Source organism: Pleurodeles waltl, chromosome 3_1, assembly GCF_031143425.1.
Source record: "Pleurodeles waltl isolate 20211129_DDA chromosome 3_1, aPleWal1.hap1.20221129, whole genome shotgun sequence".
NCBI classification, from domain to species: Eukaryota; Metazoa; Chordata; class Amphibia; order Caudata; family Salamandridae; genus Pleurodeles; species Pleurodeles waltl.
In genome coordinates, this window is record NC_090440.1 from 1,736,812,249 (window position 1) to 1,736,830,458 (window position 18,210).

Genomic DNA, 18,210 nt, shown 5'->3' on the forward strand with positions numbered 1-18,210 from the left:
GGAAGTTACACGTGCGGCCTCCGGAAGTGCCAAGGCCAGAAAACGTAAGACTAGCGTACAGGGCTCGGGCCACGGCGGCCCCGGGCACTAAGCGCCGCACCCCCCAAATTGGGGAGGCGCTCTGTCAGATGATGAGTTGAGAGGAGGTAAATCTCTCTGTTTTCTCTACAGGATGTCAAAATATGTGTTTTAAGGGTTGCTAAGCTCAGTGTTGCTGCCTCGGTGAATGAAGTCACAATTTTCTTCTGCTGCTAGTCCATGTGTATGGCTTTGTTACATACAGTAGACACCGTCCAGTAACGGAGTGGTCTTTTTGATTAACTTTGCACAATTAAAGTTTTAAGAGTCCTGCCATCCTAACATGGTAGGCCTTGAAACTGAAAACAAAAGGAGACAGACACACTTGTCATGTCAGTCCTTCCAGTCACTGCCCTATACTTTAACTTTAATCCTCTCTGATTACTGTACAAACATCATCTTTGCAGCTTGTTTGATTGGATTCATCACACTTATCATGCTGCCGGCCATTCGGGGGACCGCCATTGAATTACGTTTAATTTGAAATATTTACATACTTTTTTTCTATCCCGTATTCAAAAAGATCCAAATTGATGCAATGATGGGAGTGGAGTCCCGTGGCACGCTCTGTTGAGTCCTGCCATCCATTTGATAGCAGCCATCTTGGACCTGGTGATTTCTTTGCAGTCCCTGCTATTCCAATCTGGCGTCCGTGTATTATTTAGCTCAAAGGGCTTCGCAATGCCTGAGGAGGCTGGAGCATGTTTGCATACATGTCATCCCTCTCCACATGGCACCGCACCAGCTCGGAGGACTTCCGCTGCCCGCCCCCTCCGGAGGTGAGAGGAGAACCGATCCAGATTCACAGTCAGACCTCAAGGAGAAGCAGCTGACGGGGCAGATGGCAGCGGAGTAATTTGGCAAGCTCTGACGGGTGAAAATTGTTTGCATTAATTGCTTGTCAAGTCCACTTCCTATGCTGCAATTAAGGGTCCTTGCACACATTCTGGAAGCGAAAACGGCACAAGACACATCAAATGAAAGATCCTAAACGACTGAGAGGGGCTGATTTACAGCTAAAGAATAGGATCCATCTATGAGTGAGCCCTCAAAGCCCAGTGAGGACAATTAATCCACACAAGCTGAACACTGGGTTTACCCTTTGAAAAAATAAGGGTCGACATAAAAGGTATTTTGTATAGAGTCGAGTAGAAGTTACTCACTCAGCTGTCCGAAAGCCATCCAACTGGATTATCATGTATATAATCTCTGGGAGACAAACAAAAATCTCAATGGTCAAAAGCACTGGGATCAAGCACTAGAACAAAGAAACAAGGGTTGTGTGCTGGGCACACCACGCGAAGTTAGTAAAGCTCTTTCAATAGGTGTCTGGTATGAATATGCACAGGGCAGAGGCGGCCACTGCATTTTGAGGCAAGCATATGACATTCTTTGTTTACTCTCTATTTTGTAAAATCCATTATAAAAGTTCAAGGAAACAGGAAAGAAACCAAGCAGTCAAATGTGTTATAAAGCTGTGCATCCCTTGGTTGTGCTAGCCTCTCGCTGGTGGTCCACCAGGTGAACACTTTATGGGGTTGATATTTCCTTGCAGTGGGTCTTATAAAAAGTCACTTTCCCCAGAGCACTGTTTCACTGTTTCATTAGACACCATTATTTTAGATTTCTTCTAGCCACAGGTTAAGATGTTTATTCACAGCAAGGTTCCAAATATGTGCTATAAAATGGCAGACAATATACAGTTAAAATCAAGTACTACCAGGGTCTTTCTCTACATAGCAGTCTCGAAGAGAAAGTAACTGGAAAGGGTAAAGAGACCAAAATTCTGCATTTATCAATCCAGAGTCTGATGGTATGAGCATTTTAGAAGCCTTAACAATGAAAAGAAAAAACGGGTTATTGAATGGGATGTGCTATTTTAATCGAAATGGTGTAATATATATAGTTCTGTCAAGTAATATATTACCATCAACACAGTGACACAACTGCATTTCCCATCATTCATCTTCACAGGAAGTGAAATCACTTGTTTTCTGACAAAGCCATCTTTAAAAGAAGACTCCAAGCAAGAGAATTTAATTTCCTCTGATACATCTACACAGGAAGTGACACCATTACATTGCCCATCATTCATGGGAACAGAAAGTGTCATCACTAGATTATCCATCATCCGTCTGCACAGGAAGTGACATCATTGCTTTCCAGCCAAAGCCATCTTTAAAAGAAGAAGTCCAGTAAGAGGACATATCCCATTATCATTTTGCAGATCTAGATGACCCAAGCACTTTTATAGCATTTACACAAAATATACACCCAACCTTGTGCACATCCCACTAACACCCACACACCCTCAAACTACAGAACACACATTACAACTCATGCTCACCAGAGCTTGCTTTGCACTATCCCACACACTAGACATCTCAGACCTCATCAACTATCACAAACTTGATGCCGCCTTCATCCCATATCTTCGCACATCCTAGATGTCCTTCTTCCCACAGGCTACACCATCTACCTTCTGGACCTCGCACATAAGAAATTAGAAGGCCTTGCTATCATCCATAATTTTTCCTGATCCTGCACCCTAGGCAAGCTAGTAACACTCAACTCAATGCAGCTGTTGACATGCCAATGCCCACTCTCTACAGTTCAGACTGCCACTCTCCATCTCATCTACAAGCCTCTTAGGGAGAATAAGGACTTGATGAGTTTTGAGATCTCCTCACCACATCGTCCATCATACATGTCCACACCACCCTCTTGGGTAACTTCAGAGTCCCAAGCAACACAAGCTAAAGACCTCAAGACACACACTGTTCAGCCTCGATTGATGCACTCAACCTGCTGCATGATGCAACACAACTAACACACTCCAAAGACCACCTCTTCAACTTTGTCTTTTCAACGACATTACAAATCCAATGCAATCCACCCATTTACCTGGACTGATTGACAACGTTGCCATCCCTATTTCCATGCTTAGCATCCTACCAATAATCCAGGGTCAACAGAAAAGAGAAGACCAAACCTTCAGATCCCTCAAAGACTTCACACTGAGATAACATTCCATGCTCCAGCTAGTGACTTGTGGAGTCCCTCTGGGTTCCATACTGTCTCTTGTCATCCTCAACCTATACATGCACTTGCTTGATGCTCTACTCACAAATAGCAGCTTCAAGATTCACCAATATGCCGATTATACACAACTCTACTTGAAAGCCTTCTCCGCTTCAGACATCCAGTGTCTCAAACACTTATTGCACATCCTGCAAGCAGGCTTGGATGTCCAGCACCAACCTGAAACTCAATCCAACCAAGACAAATTTCTTGTAATTTGACAAGAGCAATAAACAAGATACAGTACAAACCTAGCTCAGTGATATGAACTTTTATTGCTTAGAACCCCAACTGTTACGGAAAACCAAGTCACTTGGATTTATCCTGTACACCAATGTCCCCCTTAAGGAACATATTGCCATTAAAACAAAGATAGCCTGGCACTAGCTCTGTTTTTTCTAAAGACAATCAAACTGTTTCTTCTAGAAACTACTTCAGAAGTTCTAATCAAGTTGTGGTATTCTTGTATCTGGATGGCGATAATACTCCACTCCATGGCCTCCCAGACCCATTTGTGGCATCATACACAATAAAGCATTTCTCATCTAGGGCCTGAGCAAATATGATCCCATCACTCCCATTTTGATAGAAATTTATTGACACCCCTTGGAGGCCTTCAACATCTTCAAAAATAGTTGCATCATTTACAAAGCTATCTCGACCAGCACCCCTGCTTGTCTTGCAATACGTTCATGGTCTGCGGTAAATCTTTGCACTACACACACACAGCCAGGATAACAGACTGCCGACTAAGAAGTTTAAAGAATTAAAAATAGGACAGAAGGCCTTTTGCAGCTATACACCCAGGATCTGGAACAACATTGCTGTATCATTCAGGACCACCCCAACGCTGCTCAGAACTAGGAAACAGTTGAACACTCATCTTTAAAGAACACTAAATCACAGTGTATTAAATCATCTACAACCCAGCCCGCTTCTCTCATTCAGTGACGTTATGCTTATCTTTGACCATGACAGCTCTACCTTGCCTTTTGGCTAGGTTGGCATGATAGAAATAACATTTACATGCATCTTTGTGTACATATTTGTGTCAAGCCAGATTTCACAATGTCTCAAGCTCTCAGTTCTTCAGTGTTTTGAACTTGCATATGTTGCATCTCCTTTTTAGTTCTCAGGCAGGTATTATTTTTGTCACAGCCATCAACAGCCATCTCCTTGTGACATTTGCATTTTCACTGTACTGTTGTCAGTTCGCAACTCCATGTTTGCCTGAGCAGGATCCCACGTGGAGCCTGAAAAGGAAAATGACTTTGTTTTATCTTTTTAACTGATCACAGACAGACAATGTAGTCCATGTCCCTATGAAGGATCTGTGGATCAGTGGTGTGCAAATATGTACGAAACCTTTAATTTGTGCAGTATAAGTTCAAAGCAAATGGGTCAAAACCATTGGATACGTGAGTCCAGTTGTTGGATGACTTTATTTGAGTTTCTGGTATTCAGAAGTGTAATTGGTTGATACAACCACCATTGCATTTGCCTCAATGCACCCTGGTCTGAGGTCCCAAAATCCTATGAAGGAATGCAAGGGTTATATGAGTCTGTTTTTCAGCTTTGCTACTGTCAAGAGCTGAACTTGTGCACATAAGACAAGGGTACGTTGTCTGGGTCCTGCAGTTGAATAGTTTTTCATTGGCTAGTGGTCTCCATGTGACACATTTTACAAGTAGAATATTTCTTAGCAGACTAAAAGTCGCTCAGTTTACTGGATTCCTTCGGGGTCGTCAAAATGTTCATCAAACCTCAACAACCCTGACAACTTTGACACCAAACTATCCTCATTTGAAAAGCATTACTTGTAAAAGATCATAAAAAACCTATGGAAAATAGACATATGGGGCAATGGATGGGTGAAACATGAGTGTAATATTTAGGCATGCACAATTAAGAACCTGGGCACCATAGGACTTTGCAGATTTAATTATGGATGTTGGAAGACACTGAATAGCAGACATATGGGTCAGGTTGGTGAAAGAGTGTAGGCCCGGATTACACTGCAGGTTTATGCTTTGCTTTCTGTGGTTGTCAATGTTCAGGTTCTTACCTGTCAGGTCTGGGATTAGATAGACTTTTCATAAAATTAGGAAAAAAAATAATATTTTTATTAACACACTCCTTACATGTTCATTTTCGTCTTAGCATTCATTGTCCCCCAAGTTTTTAAGTCCTGTTTTCGGGGCATTTCATCTTATCTGTTGGTAATTCCCCTCAAATTTATTTTAAATGGAACATAGGTTCTGAGACTAAACTCCACGTTTTCGAATAGATCTTAAGACCTTGTCCATTATAAGAGTCATTCCGTGGTATGTTTTCAGATTGGGAATGATTTGGTAGACCAGCCTCCGATCCCGGCATCTATACATGATCAATTAAGTGTGTGATCTTGGCCCATCACCCGCAGTGTGCTGATTACTACCGTCCAGGATGCATGTCCCCAACCCTCAGGACAGAAAGATGATGTTATCTTTAATACAGTTTCTACTGCATCCCACACATCCTACTGTTCTATGTAAAACACTCCACTGCTTCTTAACGCGATGTTTGTGATATACTTAAGAACTAAGACAAAGAAATGCCAAACCTGTTGAGTATGAACACTCAAAGAGAATTCATCTGGGTGTTTAGAAAGGCGTGCCGGGAGATAAATAAACGAAGTAATTTTTAGTTAAATAGCTACCAGATGCTCAGGCAGAGTTGAGAGTACCTAGACAATCTCATGTAGCAAAGGGCATGTGCAATCCAGCTGTATTTTCTCTTTTTTGTACAGCTTCTTTTGTGTTTTGAGAGAAATTAGTGTATGAAATGATGGAGAAAGGACAGCATAATAACACAGCGGGAAATGATTACAAAGGAGCTGGACTCTGGGTTTGAAGATGTATTAACCTCAGTTTTTATGAAGGATTATCTCTTTGTGACACCTTGTTGTGCAGGGGCTTCCATTGTGTTTCTATAGAGATAACAAAGGCTCCTAGCCACCCCTCTTCTTAGCAATAAATAGTGTAATGTCAGGTGGACACATTTCCAGGGCTTAGCGCCAGGATACAAGGGAGGCGGCTAATGGAATTATTTCTTTTTATGTATTTTACTGTGCAGTGCATTCAAGGCAAGACAAGATAATGCATTGGGTGATGCCCATGACAGTCGTTTATAGGACTGGATGTTGCTGCCATATGCTATACAAGATACTGCGGGTAGTACACAATCGTGGTGCGCTTGGGCTAGGGGGCAGGGGTTGGATCACATTATCATTTGCTCGAGGGATGTAATCCAGCTGCTCTCCATCTAAAGACACGATCCACTGTGCATCTCATCTGCCTGTCCTTCTGCCCACCTAGCTGCTTGTCAACCTCACTGTCTGCCCACCCCTCTTACTTTGCTTACAATTTTGTAAACGACCGGGTTAACCATAAGGTAGTGGGGTGCTTTAAAAGAATAATTTTAATCCTAGGACAGCAGGAAACTGAACTTCATTAAAACTATATTTCTGCGTTCCAATACTGCCCCTTGATTTCATATGTTATTTATGAAGCACACAAAGCCCCATAACATGAGTCTTGGCACGAGCCTACATACATCCAGGCAAAGGTCCAGAACACTGTTGACATCTCAGTCCAGGAGCAGGTCAAATAAGTAGTTCTTGAGCAGTATTTGAAATATAATCATCTTTTCTCTTCTTTATAAAATCCTAATGATTCTTACCAATTCTCTTATCTCCAAAGTTCCTCACTGCTCCAATCACCTAGCTATGATATGCTGTTCTCTTTTTCACCTGAACAGTCTTCGTATCTGAAACAACTTTAACTCTCCACACAGTGAATTTCTGTCACCCCTACTAAGCTGATGATTGTTTCTTTAACAATTCACACGACATAGCTTTATGAGACTCTGCTTCTAATCTGTGGCTGCCTAAATGCTTTGCCCTCTACTATATAGTCTGCCAAATACTTATTTTCTACTTTGCAGTCACACTGTATGTATTAAACATAAAGTTATATGTCTATAACTATGAAACATAAATAACACCATGTATTTGTTACAATGATATGTGTTATTCTGTAGGATTCTATGTACCAGGCGCAGGTTGCAGGAGGGAAAAGTGGTGGGGTGGCTCATGGCGGGGGGCAAAATAAATAAATAAATAAAACGTACCTTTTTCCCACGCCACTCCATCTGCTCTGCTCTGCTCCATCGTTGCAGGCACAGGCTCCCAGCCTGCCCTGCGGCCAATCCTGACGGTGCTCAAAGCAGTGTTAGGATTGACTGGAAGCCTCTGCCTGCACTCCCCCCTCCATCCCCGTCACGCCAGTGGCCCTGACCACTTTTATAGTAAAAACATGATAAACAAAGTTTATTATGTTTTTACTGTAAATTTTTTGCAGCTCCTCCTGCTGGCGGTGGGGGTGGGGGGGGGATGCTCCTCCGCCCCTACTATGTACAGCACTGTGTACATTTTTTCATCTACCTCTTTACGTGCTATAAGCACTTTCACACTTGTTCACATGTTGTGCTTTACACCTATACTATATTTAAAACGTTCAAACTCTGTATATAAACAGCACTGTGAAGCTCCTTGGGTCAAGCCTGCCCTTTATTAAAAGACGTATAAATTAGAGATGGTTGAATCTGCGAAGGGGTGGTCCAGGGAAGCAAAGGAAACTCATGAGTGGAGCAAATGGTTTGAAAATGAAGAGGGGTAGATAGGAAGGAGTGCGATAATGCTGTTAAGGGTTGGAGAAGAGCAGGAGAGAGCGAGCCATGTGTGGTGTAATGTGTGGAAACATCACTGGTCTCCGCTCCAGTGGCATGGAGTATGATCCCACACAGCCTCTTCAGTGGGTTGTGGCACGGACACACAGTAAACTCTGCTGCATTACTCACTGCACACCCTGTGCCGGCTAACTCTTGTCTCAGGCGGGCCTTCTTCAGCCACAGCAGCTATCTCTACTGCTGTGGCACACTGCTAAAAGAGATCGAAATAAACATATGAGGGAAGAATAAAATGCCAATGCGAGACAGTCTACTGAAATGTGAACAAATAGCGAGTGATGGGTTATCTGTCACCTCTATCCGTGAAATACAGTCAGGGACAAGTGAGGTATGTCTCTGGAAACCACATAGGGTGCTTGTTTGGGGAGGGTTCATAAGATCCGAACTTTGTTAGTGCTTTTGGTCAATTCCTAGAGGTATACAAATGCATTTATCAAAATATAGTTTTTTAAGTGCTGAATGTTGACAACTTTCTTCAAGAAAATTAGATTTATGAAACCATATAGGAAGCTGAAACAAAGTACTTAGGGGCATACAAGCAGTATTAGAAGTAGATGGCATGCACATGTTTTGGTACTAGAAGAGAATAATAAAGTAATATGTACGGATAAAAAGCCTACATTTCAAGGAAGGCATCTCAGTTCTTCTTTCATTAGTCAACCACTTGGCTCTGGGCAAACTGGAGTTGTCCTGATGGTATAACACATTTCTTTGCGTGCCTGTGTAGCTGGAGCAGCAAACTACATGCTTCCCTTTCAGTTTCAACAACTGGTCCATCCGACTTCTTCCCTCTCAGTAGCCTAGTCCTCCCAGATCTGTGCTATGTCTTGACAGTACTAGGATAACTATCTCTACCTGTGAGTGCATCTGCTTACAGACAACAGTACCTTTTTTAAATTTAGCAACAAATGGCACTCTGAAACGTTATGTGGTCCCATGTAGTATTCTGCAAAATGAAGGATAATATTGAGTCGTCCAATTTTCTTTTTTAAAACCATTCTGGCACCTAAGCAATGTTCTCATGTTTAGAATTTACAGCAGCTTTGCCTATGGATAATAACATTGCATTGGCACAGTAGAATAGGAATTATGGGGAAGCCCTTTTAATATATTTTGTAGGCATTATTGGAGACTGGTCATGATGATCTCATAAGAGTTACTTTAAAAAACCACATACAGAAAGCACAAAGTAGTGCCGGAATTCTGGGGAACAACCGCCATGTTTTTGCAGGGGTAGTACCTCTACTCACATAACTTTTTGGGCAAACATGACATGGTATGTGGACGAACCATAGCTTCAAGACGCTAAAGTTTGATAGTATACTTGAACCTGTATGCATTCAGTGCTCAAAGCAGATCATTAATATCTGCTGTACATAGAAGAATACATGTATTTTGCAATGGTCAGAATTTAAGAAGCTCACTGAGGTGCACAATGGTTCTGCTGACTTGATGCCTGTTCTCTATTAATCTACAGTCACAGTACAAAAACGTGTCAAGCTGACACTGATAATGATCATTATTGCTGTTAGACTTCAGATCTGGGGTTAACATTACAAGTGATCTGTCTGGCCACCTTCCTCCACCAACCAAGATTCTTTCATATTTAACTACTGGTTTCTGAAATGACCTTCCTTTCTCGCGCATAGTGTCATCATAGAACAACATGCCTACGAGCAGCAAGCCTGCTTCCTTTGCATGTACTAATACAGGTGGACTTGGTCCTGTGCCAGGCAGCTTTATGTTCTTACTTGTCTTACTGCCAGAGGCAGTTTCTACGCCCTAATCAAATTATCATCTAAGCCAGAGGTAACTGGTAGTCTGATGCACTGATATTCTCAGAATGCCATAGTATTCGTAGTGAAAACATGAGTTCAACATCAAAACTCTAATTTGAAGCCCAGAGACAGAATGAGCCAATGGGATCTCTTGGCTTTGGCTACATCACTGACGGAGGTGGTACCACTGCTGGCTAGAGCTAGGGTTGGGCTCAAAGGCGTTTCTCTCAATGAGCAGTTTGTACAAATTGGAAAGTTTGACTATTTACCTTTCAGCTTTTTGCATACTGTAATCGTTTTATAACCTGCAATCTCAGTACTATATAACGCCACAATTGTTAGGAAATACTTATAAAACCAGGAAAAAAAACAACACTGTGTTGTCACCTGAGCTAAGTGAAAATAATCTTTTGGATTGCAAAACAGGCGAAATCTACGGGTTTTTCAATTTGACTGTGGATCGAAATGGGTTATAAAACCAACTCAAGAGCTCTACGCAGACAAACCTAAGAAACTGTTTGATTTTCGACATTTCATGCAGATCATGTAGCTAGGTTCTTCCTAGAAGAATATATAACCTGTTCGCAGGGGTTGTTACGTTCCTCTCGGGCCTCTTTTTCCTCTCAGGTGGAACCACACAATCTGGACAGTTCGCTGGTCGTGACAGGATAACCACCACTCACGTGCGTTTTAAAAAAAAAAATCCGTAGTCAAGAAATCAATTCAGGAAAATGCTTGCAATTTTGCATTACAGTTTGCGTCTCGCAGAATTAAAAACACGTGTGGGTTTCATGGGTGTCACTGACAGCAGAGATGGGCTTTCTAGGGCAAGCTCCAGGTACCAGAGTACGAAGGGGGACTGAGGGTACTGCGGCGCTATTCTCTATGCTACCCTTGCACGCTATGAATTAATGAAGAATTTTATATCTCTCTGCTGCCACGTGGCTATCTCTGGCAAGCACCAGTTTCATTAGAAAGACAGATAATTGCCTGAGCTCGGAATGAAGGGAACTCCCTGAACACTTGGCTCAAAATTACTATAATTTCTGAATTGTTTAACGTGTGCTTTGTATGGTAAATGAAAAAGAGTGACTTGAAGTGCAAAATAAGGGGGTGCGCTACAACAGCATCTGATTGCATTTTAAAGTCACTGCACCGCGTGAAGCCATTTAAAATAAAGGGGACCACCTTCACTGACTCTGAGATGAGGTAGATATAAAAAGAGGCTAACGAAGAAGAGAATATGTATTTGTTGAGTTATATTTCTACAAGCCGCAAAATTATTAGGTTGCTACAGCAGATATAGACCAAAGAGTGTAGCATCACTTTCTTGAATCTTTCAAGTTCGTCACATATTCTTATTTTTATTTGTATATAGGCACATGAATTGGTGTAGGCGTATTTTAACTTATTGATACTATAAAATACTAAGACAGAAAGGAAAGACTTATTGGGCTCTTTTTTCCCCAAAGCGGGCCCTGGCCACGGACCCTTCAAGTGCCTACTAATTAAGCAAAGATGGTAGGCTAGCTTCACCGTTGTACAATTGTTAGACTCGTCAAAAAATTAAAAAGACAGCTCAGTTCCTGGCTACTGACTGTTATTGCAACTGATTGTAGAGTGGAAAGGGCGAGAATTGGTGCCAATAATTTTCAGTAAGCAAGTCTGATCATGTGCCTCACCTCACTTATTTTTCTACTATCACCAGCTCTGAGATGATGTTAACTAAGCGGGGTTGCCAGACATTACCCTTCTGCGTACCAATAAATACAGCATGGTTAAACTGCAGTGCTGACCATTTGCTGAGTGCTAGTTGAGTAGCATGGTGCAAATAGTATAAGGGTGTGATTAACAAAAACTGCAATTTTGTTTTTAATTGTTTTTAAAAAATTCTGCCAAATCACATTTTATCAGAAAAAAATATACTTTTACTGTGTAAATTCTCTAAAAAAAAAACAGATCTTCAGGCAACCACTCCCCAAAATGTATTTTTTTTAGAACTTTTGCCAGAAGTTTGCATTTTGCAGAGCATACACATTTTCTAATCTTCACAAAACTTTGTTTATGACATTTGAACTGTAACAGAATTAGCAACTGTAAGAAATTGGGCTGTTGGTTGACTAGGGTGTGAGCCATTTTAAAGCTGCAACCACATTCCTTGTCAGGATGAGGCTCCAGCCAACCCTAAATTAACCTGTTCTTAACGCTTTGGTAGCTTGCCACTTAGCAGTCAAGATATCATAAAGGAAATGTGTATTTGTGTAACATATTAAAGAGTAATGAAGTGAAACCAAGATATGTCATTTTAAGGATTTCAGTTAAAATAATGCCAAAAAGCAGAAAAGCTTCAACTGAGGATATCTTTTTGCACAACACCGTGACAAAGTCACAAGTTCTGGCCAACTGCGATAGAGCATGGGCCGGCTACAGGGACCTAGTTAGGCCCAATGAAAAAAGTAACTTAAATCTAGGTTTGCAGAGCGTTTTGATGGTCGGCATCGAAGATGCGTCGCACATCTGAAATGATGTGCTGCTTCCGAGAAATAGCGAGGCTGTGATGTAAGGGCATGCTTTGTTGTTGAGGATCTTGTCATTGGGGCTTGCAATGGGAAGTCTGGAGAGAAGGATGTGTTGAGCAGTCGGAGTGATACGCCGGTTCCGAGGAGCTGTGAGGCTGCGATGCAGATTCAGGCGTCACCATCAAGACTGCTGTTAATGAGAGTTGTGAGGACCCAAGCTGAGGATATGAAGCACAGCAGCTGTTCCAATGAGACTGCAGGCTGTGATGCATGCCTTTGCGATGGGGTGATCCACATAGCAACGGCGATGTGTCGGTTCTTCTTGGGTTTGTAGCTCGCAGCAGACAAGATGCATTGATTCTGCTGGATCCACAGAGGCTGGCAGAGCACTTTATGCCCACTTCCAATGATCCAGGATTGGGGTGACACTACTTGGAAGGGTAGACTCCCAGACGGCAGTCAGTTGCTGAAGTTGAAGTTGTTAGAGCGTTCTGTCATTTAGGATCAAGTCAGAAGGCCTGCCAACTAGACCTTGGAGTCACTCTGGGGTTCTGAGTTCAACAGATGCAGGTTCAGTCCTTCTTTCTCAGGCAAGAGGGCAGGAGGCAGTAGGTCAGGACAGCAGGGCAACAGTCCTTCAGAGCAGCAGTTCAGCAAAGTGTCAGTCCTTTCAGCAGCACAGCAGTCTTTCAATCTGACAGAGTTTACACAGGTCCAGAAGTGTACAGATGACTTTGTGTCTGAGGTCCAATATTTATATCCAGTTGTTCCTTTGAAGTGGGGAAATGCTTCCAGAGGTTTCCCTTTGAAGTCCCCAGGCACCCTTCCTTCCCTGTCCTGGCTGAAGAATAACTGCAGAGGAAATGCAGTCCTTTGTGTGGAGGCAGCACATAGCCTATTCAAGTGTAAGAGGGGCCTTGCCAAGCTCTGCCCTCCCATCACTGCTAGTGATGGCCTATCCAGGCACACCTTAGCTCTCTTTTGTGTGTGGCTGTCTAAGGGGGGTACAGAACGTCCAACTGTCAACTATACCCAGTTATGAGTCCCACGGACAGGCTGGAAGCACCCAATAGATAAGGCAGGAAAATGCCAAATTTCTAAAAGTGACCTTTTCAAAATTGTAATTTGAAATCCGACTTCACCATAAGTTAGGATTTTTCATTACAATTCCAAAGACACCAAGCACAAGCAGTTACCTATTTCCATTTGGAAATTACTGTTCATTAAATGCAATAACGTTACTCCAATGTTATCCTATGGGAGAGGTAGGTCTTGCAGAAGTCAAAAACAAATGTAAGAGTTTTTCACTGCCAGGACATGTAAAACTAAAACGTGCATGTCCCTCTTTTTAAGTACACAGCACCTTGCCTTCTGGTGACTTACATGTACATGTATTTTTTTTAAAAGGTAGGTTTGGGTCTGATAAACGATTTATGGCAATTTAAAACAGTACGCACAGGCTGGAATGGCAGACCTGAGACATGTTTAAAGTGCTACTTAAGGGGGTGACACAGTTGGTGCTGCAGGCCCACTAGTAGCATTTAATTTTCAGGTCATGGGAACATATAGTGAACTTCACTAGGGACTAACAAGTAAATTAAATGTGCCAATTGAGTATAAACCAATTCTACCTTGTTTGAAGGAGGGGGTATAGGCACTTTAGCACTGGTTAGTATTTATAAAGCTTGCAGAGTGATAAAGCCAGCAAGAACAAAGCAAACTGGAAGGTTGAAGGGAAAAGGTTAGGGGGTCAGCCATGCCAAGGATGGCAGGTCTAACAGCAACTTTGCTTACACCTAATTAAATGTAGTCCAGGAGTCTGTCCTCATTATTTGAAGAGGTAGCCATATTCTGCGAACTGGATCCCTTTTCATGCATTTCTAAGCACAGTACCATTTGATGTGATGTACCTAGCTCAGAACTCGGTGACAAGGCGCCACTCCCCCATCCCATTTGTTCAGACATTGGATGATCTATGAGCCAATATCAGCACCCACGACAGACGAAGACTCATTAAAATATTAATGAACAGGAAGGCTGCACTTTTCTTGTCAAAGCACCAGACTGTAGGAATGACTAAGAAAATAACTTTCAGCCATGACCACTTACCTCTCTTTTGCAAAATAAAATCTGAGGACTCTCCATTAATGCACTTCAACTAATCTCACAATCGTTCCTCACGATAGCCGCTTAACGATTTTACCATGTCCCATCTCCCCACTACCCCCCTGCTCACATTGTAACACAAATCATCTTTTAAAGGTCCATGATCCTCACACTGTGCATTCCATGTTCTGTTCTGTAATTGTGCAACTATTCGTGTACGTAAGGAAATCGGCATGTTCACAAAAGCAGTTAGGATTACCGATTGACAATGTCATTGGCGCTAAGCAAGCTTCCAAATAAATAGGCTGCGTAAGTTATTTTTATTAATCATGACTGACAATGTGTCTGGCTTCTTGGCACTGTGTGAAAAGTGGACGGGAAAGTTTCCCGTTGCATTTATCCTGAATTCTGTGTTAGCATGACCTGCTGGATGGCCTCTGTAAAGGTGTGTGTCTTTACTGGTCAGTGTGTATTGTAAAATGTTGTTCTCTTTTTTTTTGGTTGACAGTGTGTGCTGGCACTGAGAACGAACTGAGCTCTTTGTCCGATCTGGAGCAGCAGTACCGAGCCCTACGCAAGAACTATGAGAACTGTGAGGTGGTGATGGGAAACCTGGAGATCACCAGCATCGACCACAACCGGGATCTATCTTTCCTCAAGGTAAGGTGGTCACCACTCATTAATTGTGCAGCTGATCGGGGTACCAACAGTACGGGGCCACTAAATGTGAAACAATGTGCAGCAACAATAAAATGTTCTATTGGAAAATGCCAAAATAACATTGCAGAGGATATTGAAATGGAACACAGCTTCTGGTGCAGAACCTCAAAATTACATACAAAGGGGGGACAGAACAGAAAAATATGCCATCCTCATAGAAAAGGCAAGCAAATAGCTGTCCAGTTTTTCTAGTAATGGTGGACAGTCTCTGTGAAGCAGGGTAAGCCCGCCACCACAGAGTTCTCAATTCAACACTTCCTCTTGGCTCCCAGCCACAGATATTGGAAGCAAGCCAGCACTTCACTGTCATTAAACCCATAGGCTCCAGAAACTGGGTGCAATCCAGAATTGCAGTTATTAATTGAGCTAACTGAAGTAACCTATTTTTTCCTCTTGACATTTCATGAAAATTATCTGAAAAGTTTGCAAAATTATACTTTTGGTGCAAAATGTGGTTTGCCGGTATTTTTAGCCCATTTTTTTTGTTTTTGTTTTTTTGTTTATGCGAGTGAGCACCTCTCGTTTCAGATACAGCAGGAAAATTACACTTAGCAAGACATTTTCTGTGCAATCCAGTCTCTTGCTGGTATCTCACAAGACTTTTGATTGTGAAATGTGCGCTAGGTAAAAAGTGCATAAAATCTTGTAATGCGTAATTTAAAGCAAATCATGAATTTCATTTAAAACAAACATTCACCCCGGTTTATTACTAATGTAGAGGAGATTTGGGGAATGTCAAGCTTGTGTTCCATGTGCACCATGAGTCTCACAGATCCCTCAACATCATTTCCAGGGGTCCAAACATTTTGAGCTGCATCACTGCCTAGGATTTAGTTTTAGTTAAAAAATCGCATTTCTGCTTTGTTCTTGGTTTCTTTCTGTTCAGGTTCACTCAATGAATCCAACTTTGTTTCCCTTAAACATCACATTTGAAAATTAAGGAAGAGATTTCTAGCCATAAAACTATTGAATTAAACATCACCCAAATCTTAAGTACCAAATCATTTAAAGAACGTTTACTACTATTGCTAAGCCAGTTTCTCACTTGACATAAATCTAGCAAATTTGACAACCACGACTAAAACTACTTGCAAACGTTCCCAAATTTGGTGAAGTAAGGGAGTTGGAGACAGAAGTCAAGTCTCCAGATTTCCCAGCAAACAACTGAGGCCCTCATTACAAGTGGCTGCTTAAATCTGATGGGGCCGGTAATAGCAGTTACAGCCCCAATAGCACCAATACGTTTTTCACTTTCACACAGAAATTTCAGCTGGAATGGATGTCTGAAAATCCAGAGAAATTGAGGAATTACCTAAACAATTAGATCCAGAATTACAGATTGCCATGTTATTTCCTAATTTCCATCAGGTCTAACATATATAATGGGTCCAATCTTCCCCACCGTGGAATTACAGGAACCCCAATTGTGGATAACTCCAGGGATGAGGAAAATATGGCCTATTTTCTGGGCCACTCCTTATTAGAGCCTTAGGGCCTGATTGCAACCTTGGCGGATGGGATACTCCATCACACACATGACGGATATCCCGACTGCCGTTTTACAGGTTCCCTAGGATATAATGGAACTTGTAACATGGCAGACGGGATGTCCGTCACATTTGTGACAAAGTATCCCATCCACCAAGGTCGAAATCTGGCCTTTAGTCCCTAGATCACTAGCTATCCCAAGAAGGGATATCAGATTCTGTAGGCTCATGGTTTGTCTTTGAAAGTGAAGAGACTTTGTTTTAGTTTATGTCTAACAAGGCAGACACAACTCTATTTGGCAGCTATCCTCCCATGCAGTTCACATAGCTTCTCTATGTTACCTGTCTGGCTGTTTCTGCCAGACAGGTAACATGGTTACCAGGGTGAGTGACAGGACCTCTTGGCCTTTACGGATAGGGAGTTTGACAGAAATGAAGGAAGGTCACCCCTCTGACTCAAGGGTCCCAAGATGGAGGACAGTGTTCAAAACTGAGAAGGGGCCTCGAAAAGGAGAGGATGCAGAATATATACCAATAGCCAACATTCAAAAGCAAAGGCATGGAGAAGAAACCCGTTCTATGCCACAGCTACACGATATTTGATTTCGAAGACAACTGTTTTGACAGATAAAGATAAGACATATTTCTAGAGATTATTTCATGAGCTGTAGAGGTTTCTAAATTTAGATTCCTAAGAATATTTCCACTTCCCTCTGTACAGGTTACTAACTTTATTTCTCGTTTGGATGAGAGAATCCTGTTCTGATGCCAATTGACGCTTTCAAACGCCTTCCCACAGCAACCAAACATTAACATTTAAATCCAGGAAACAATGTGGAGTATCTAAAGTCGTGAAAGTCCAATATCTCATAGTATTGTTAAACGAAAGTAGAACATGTGTTTCTTTTCTGCTAATTATGTACAAAGAGCTACAGATTTTTGGGAAACAGTTGTGGTAGACGCTCATCTGTAAACAGAAGGGCTTCCAAATGTTGTTAGTGTACACAACATATTGTGTTTCCTAATTGTATAATTATGTACAAGTGCTGCAAAAGCGCAGTAATTACCCGTGATTACGTGCGACTGATGAGTTACTAATGTTGTTAGAGTTTGTTCGAAAGGCTCGTAAGGTAAATAGGTGACTAATGTGCTCTACATTTGCATTAAGTAATTACACTATGGAAGAGCTCTCTTATCAGGACAAGCCGAAGCATGGAAACCAATTCTTTCCTATGGCAACCCTTTTCATAGTAGGAATTATCCCTTTATTTGTGTATCTGCTAACAGACCATTGTGTTTAAGGAGGTTAGGCCAGATGTACTAAGAACTGGTTGGAAATAGTGGTTGTTATTTGACTAATCTGGCAGTTTGCAAATTACAGATTCCTAGGGGGTTGCAATTTGACCTACCTCATGAGAAATAATGAGGTAAGTTGCAAAATGCTACCCACCAGGAATCATCGCCATTACGGAGTTGGTGGCCTGCTGAGGTTCAGCATACCACCATGTCCGTGATTGCTTTTAAATAACGTTTTTTGTTGTTGTTGTATTTTTTTTTTTTAATGCATCCCGTTTTCCTTAAAGGAAAAGTGTTTCATTAAAAAAAAAAAGTCCAGATTCACAAAGGGTAATGGTTTCCATTTGGAAATGGCTT

General features: G+C 41.8%; 1 protein-coding gene across 1 annotated transcript in view; it reads left to right on the forward strand.

The window, feature by feature from the left end:
* The window catches only part of ERBB4 (erb-b2 receptor tyrosine kinase 4), a 1,957,545-nt gene that overhangs the window by 688,074 nt on the left and 1,251,261 nt on the right, over nt 1-18,210 (forward strand). Inside the window, exon 2 of the mRNA XM_069225651.1 lies at nt 14,859-15,010. Coding sequence (XP_069081752.1) covers nt 14,859-15,010 — 152 coding nt within the window. The remainder of the gene's footprint in view (nt 1-14,858; nt 15,011-18,210) is intronic.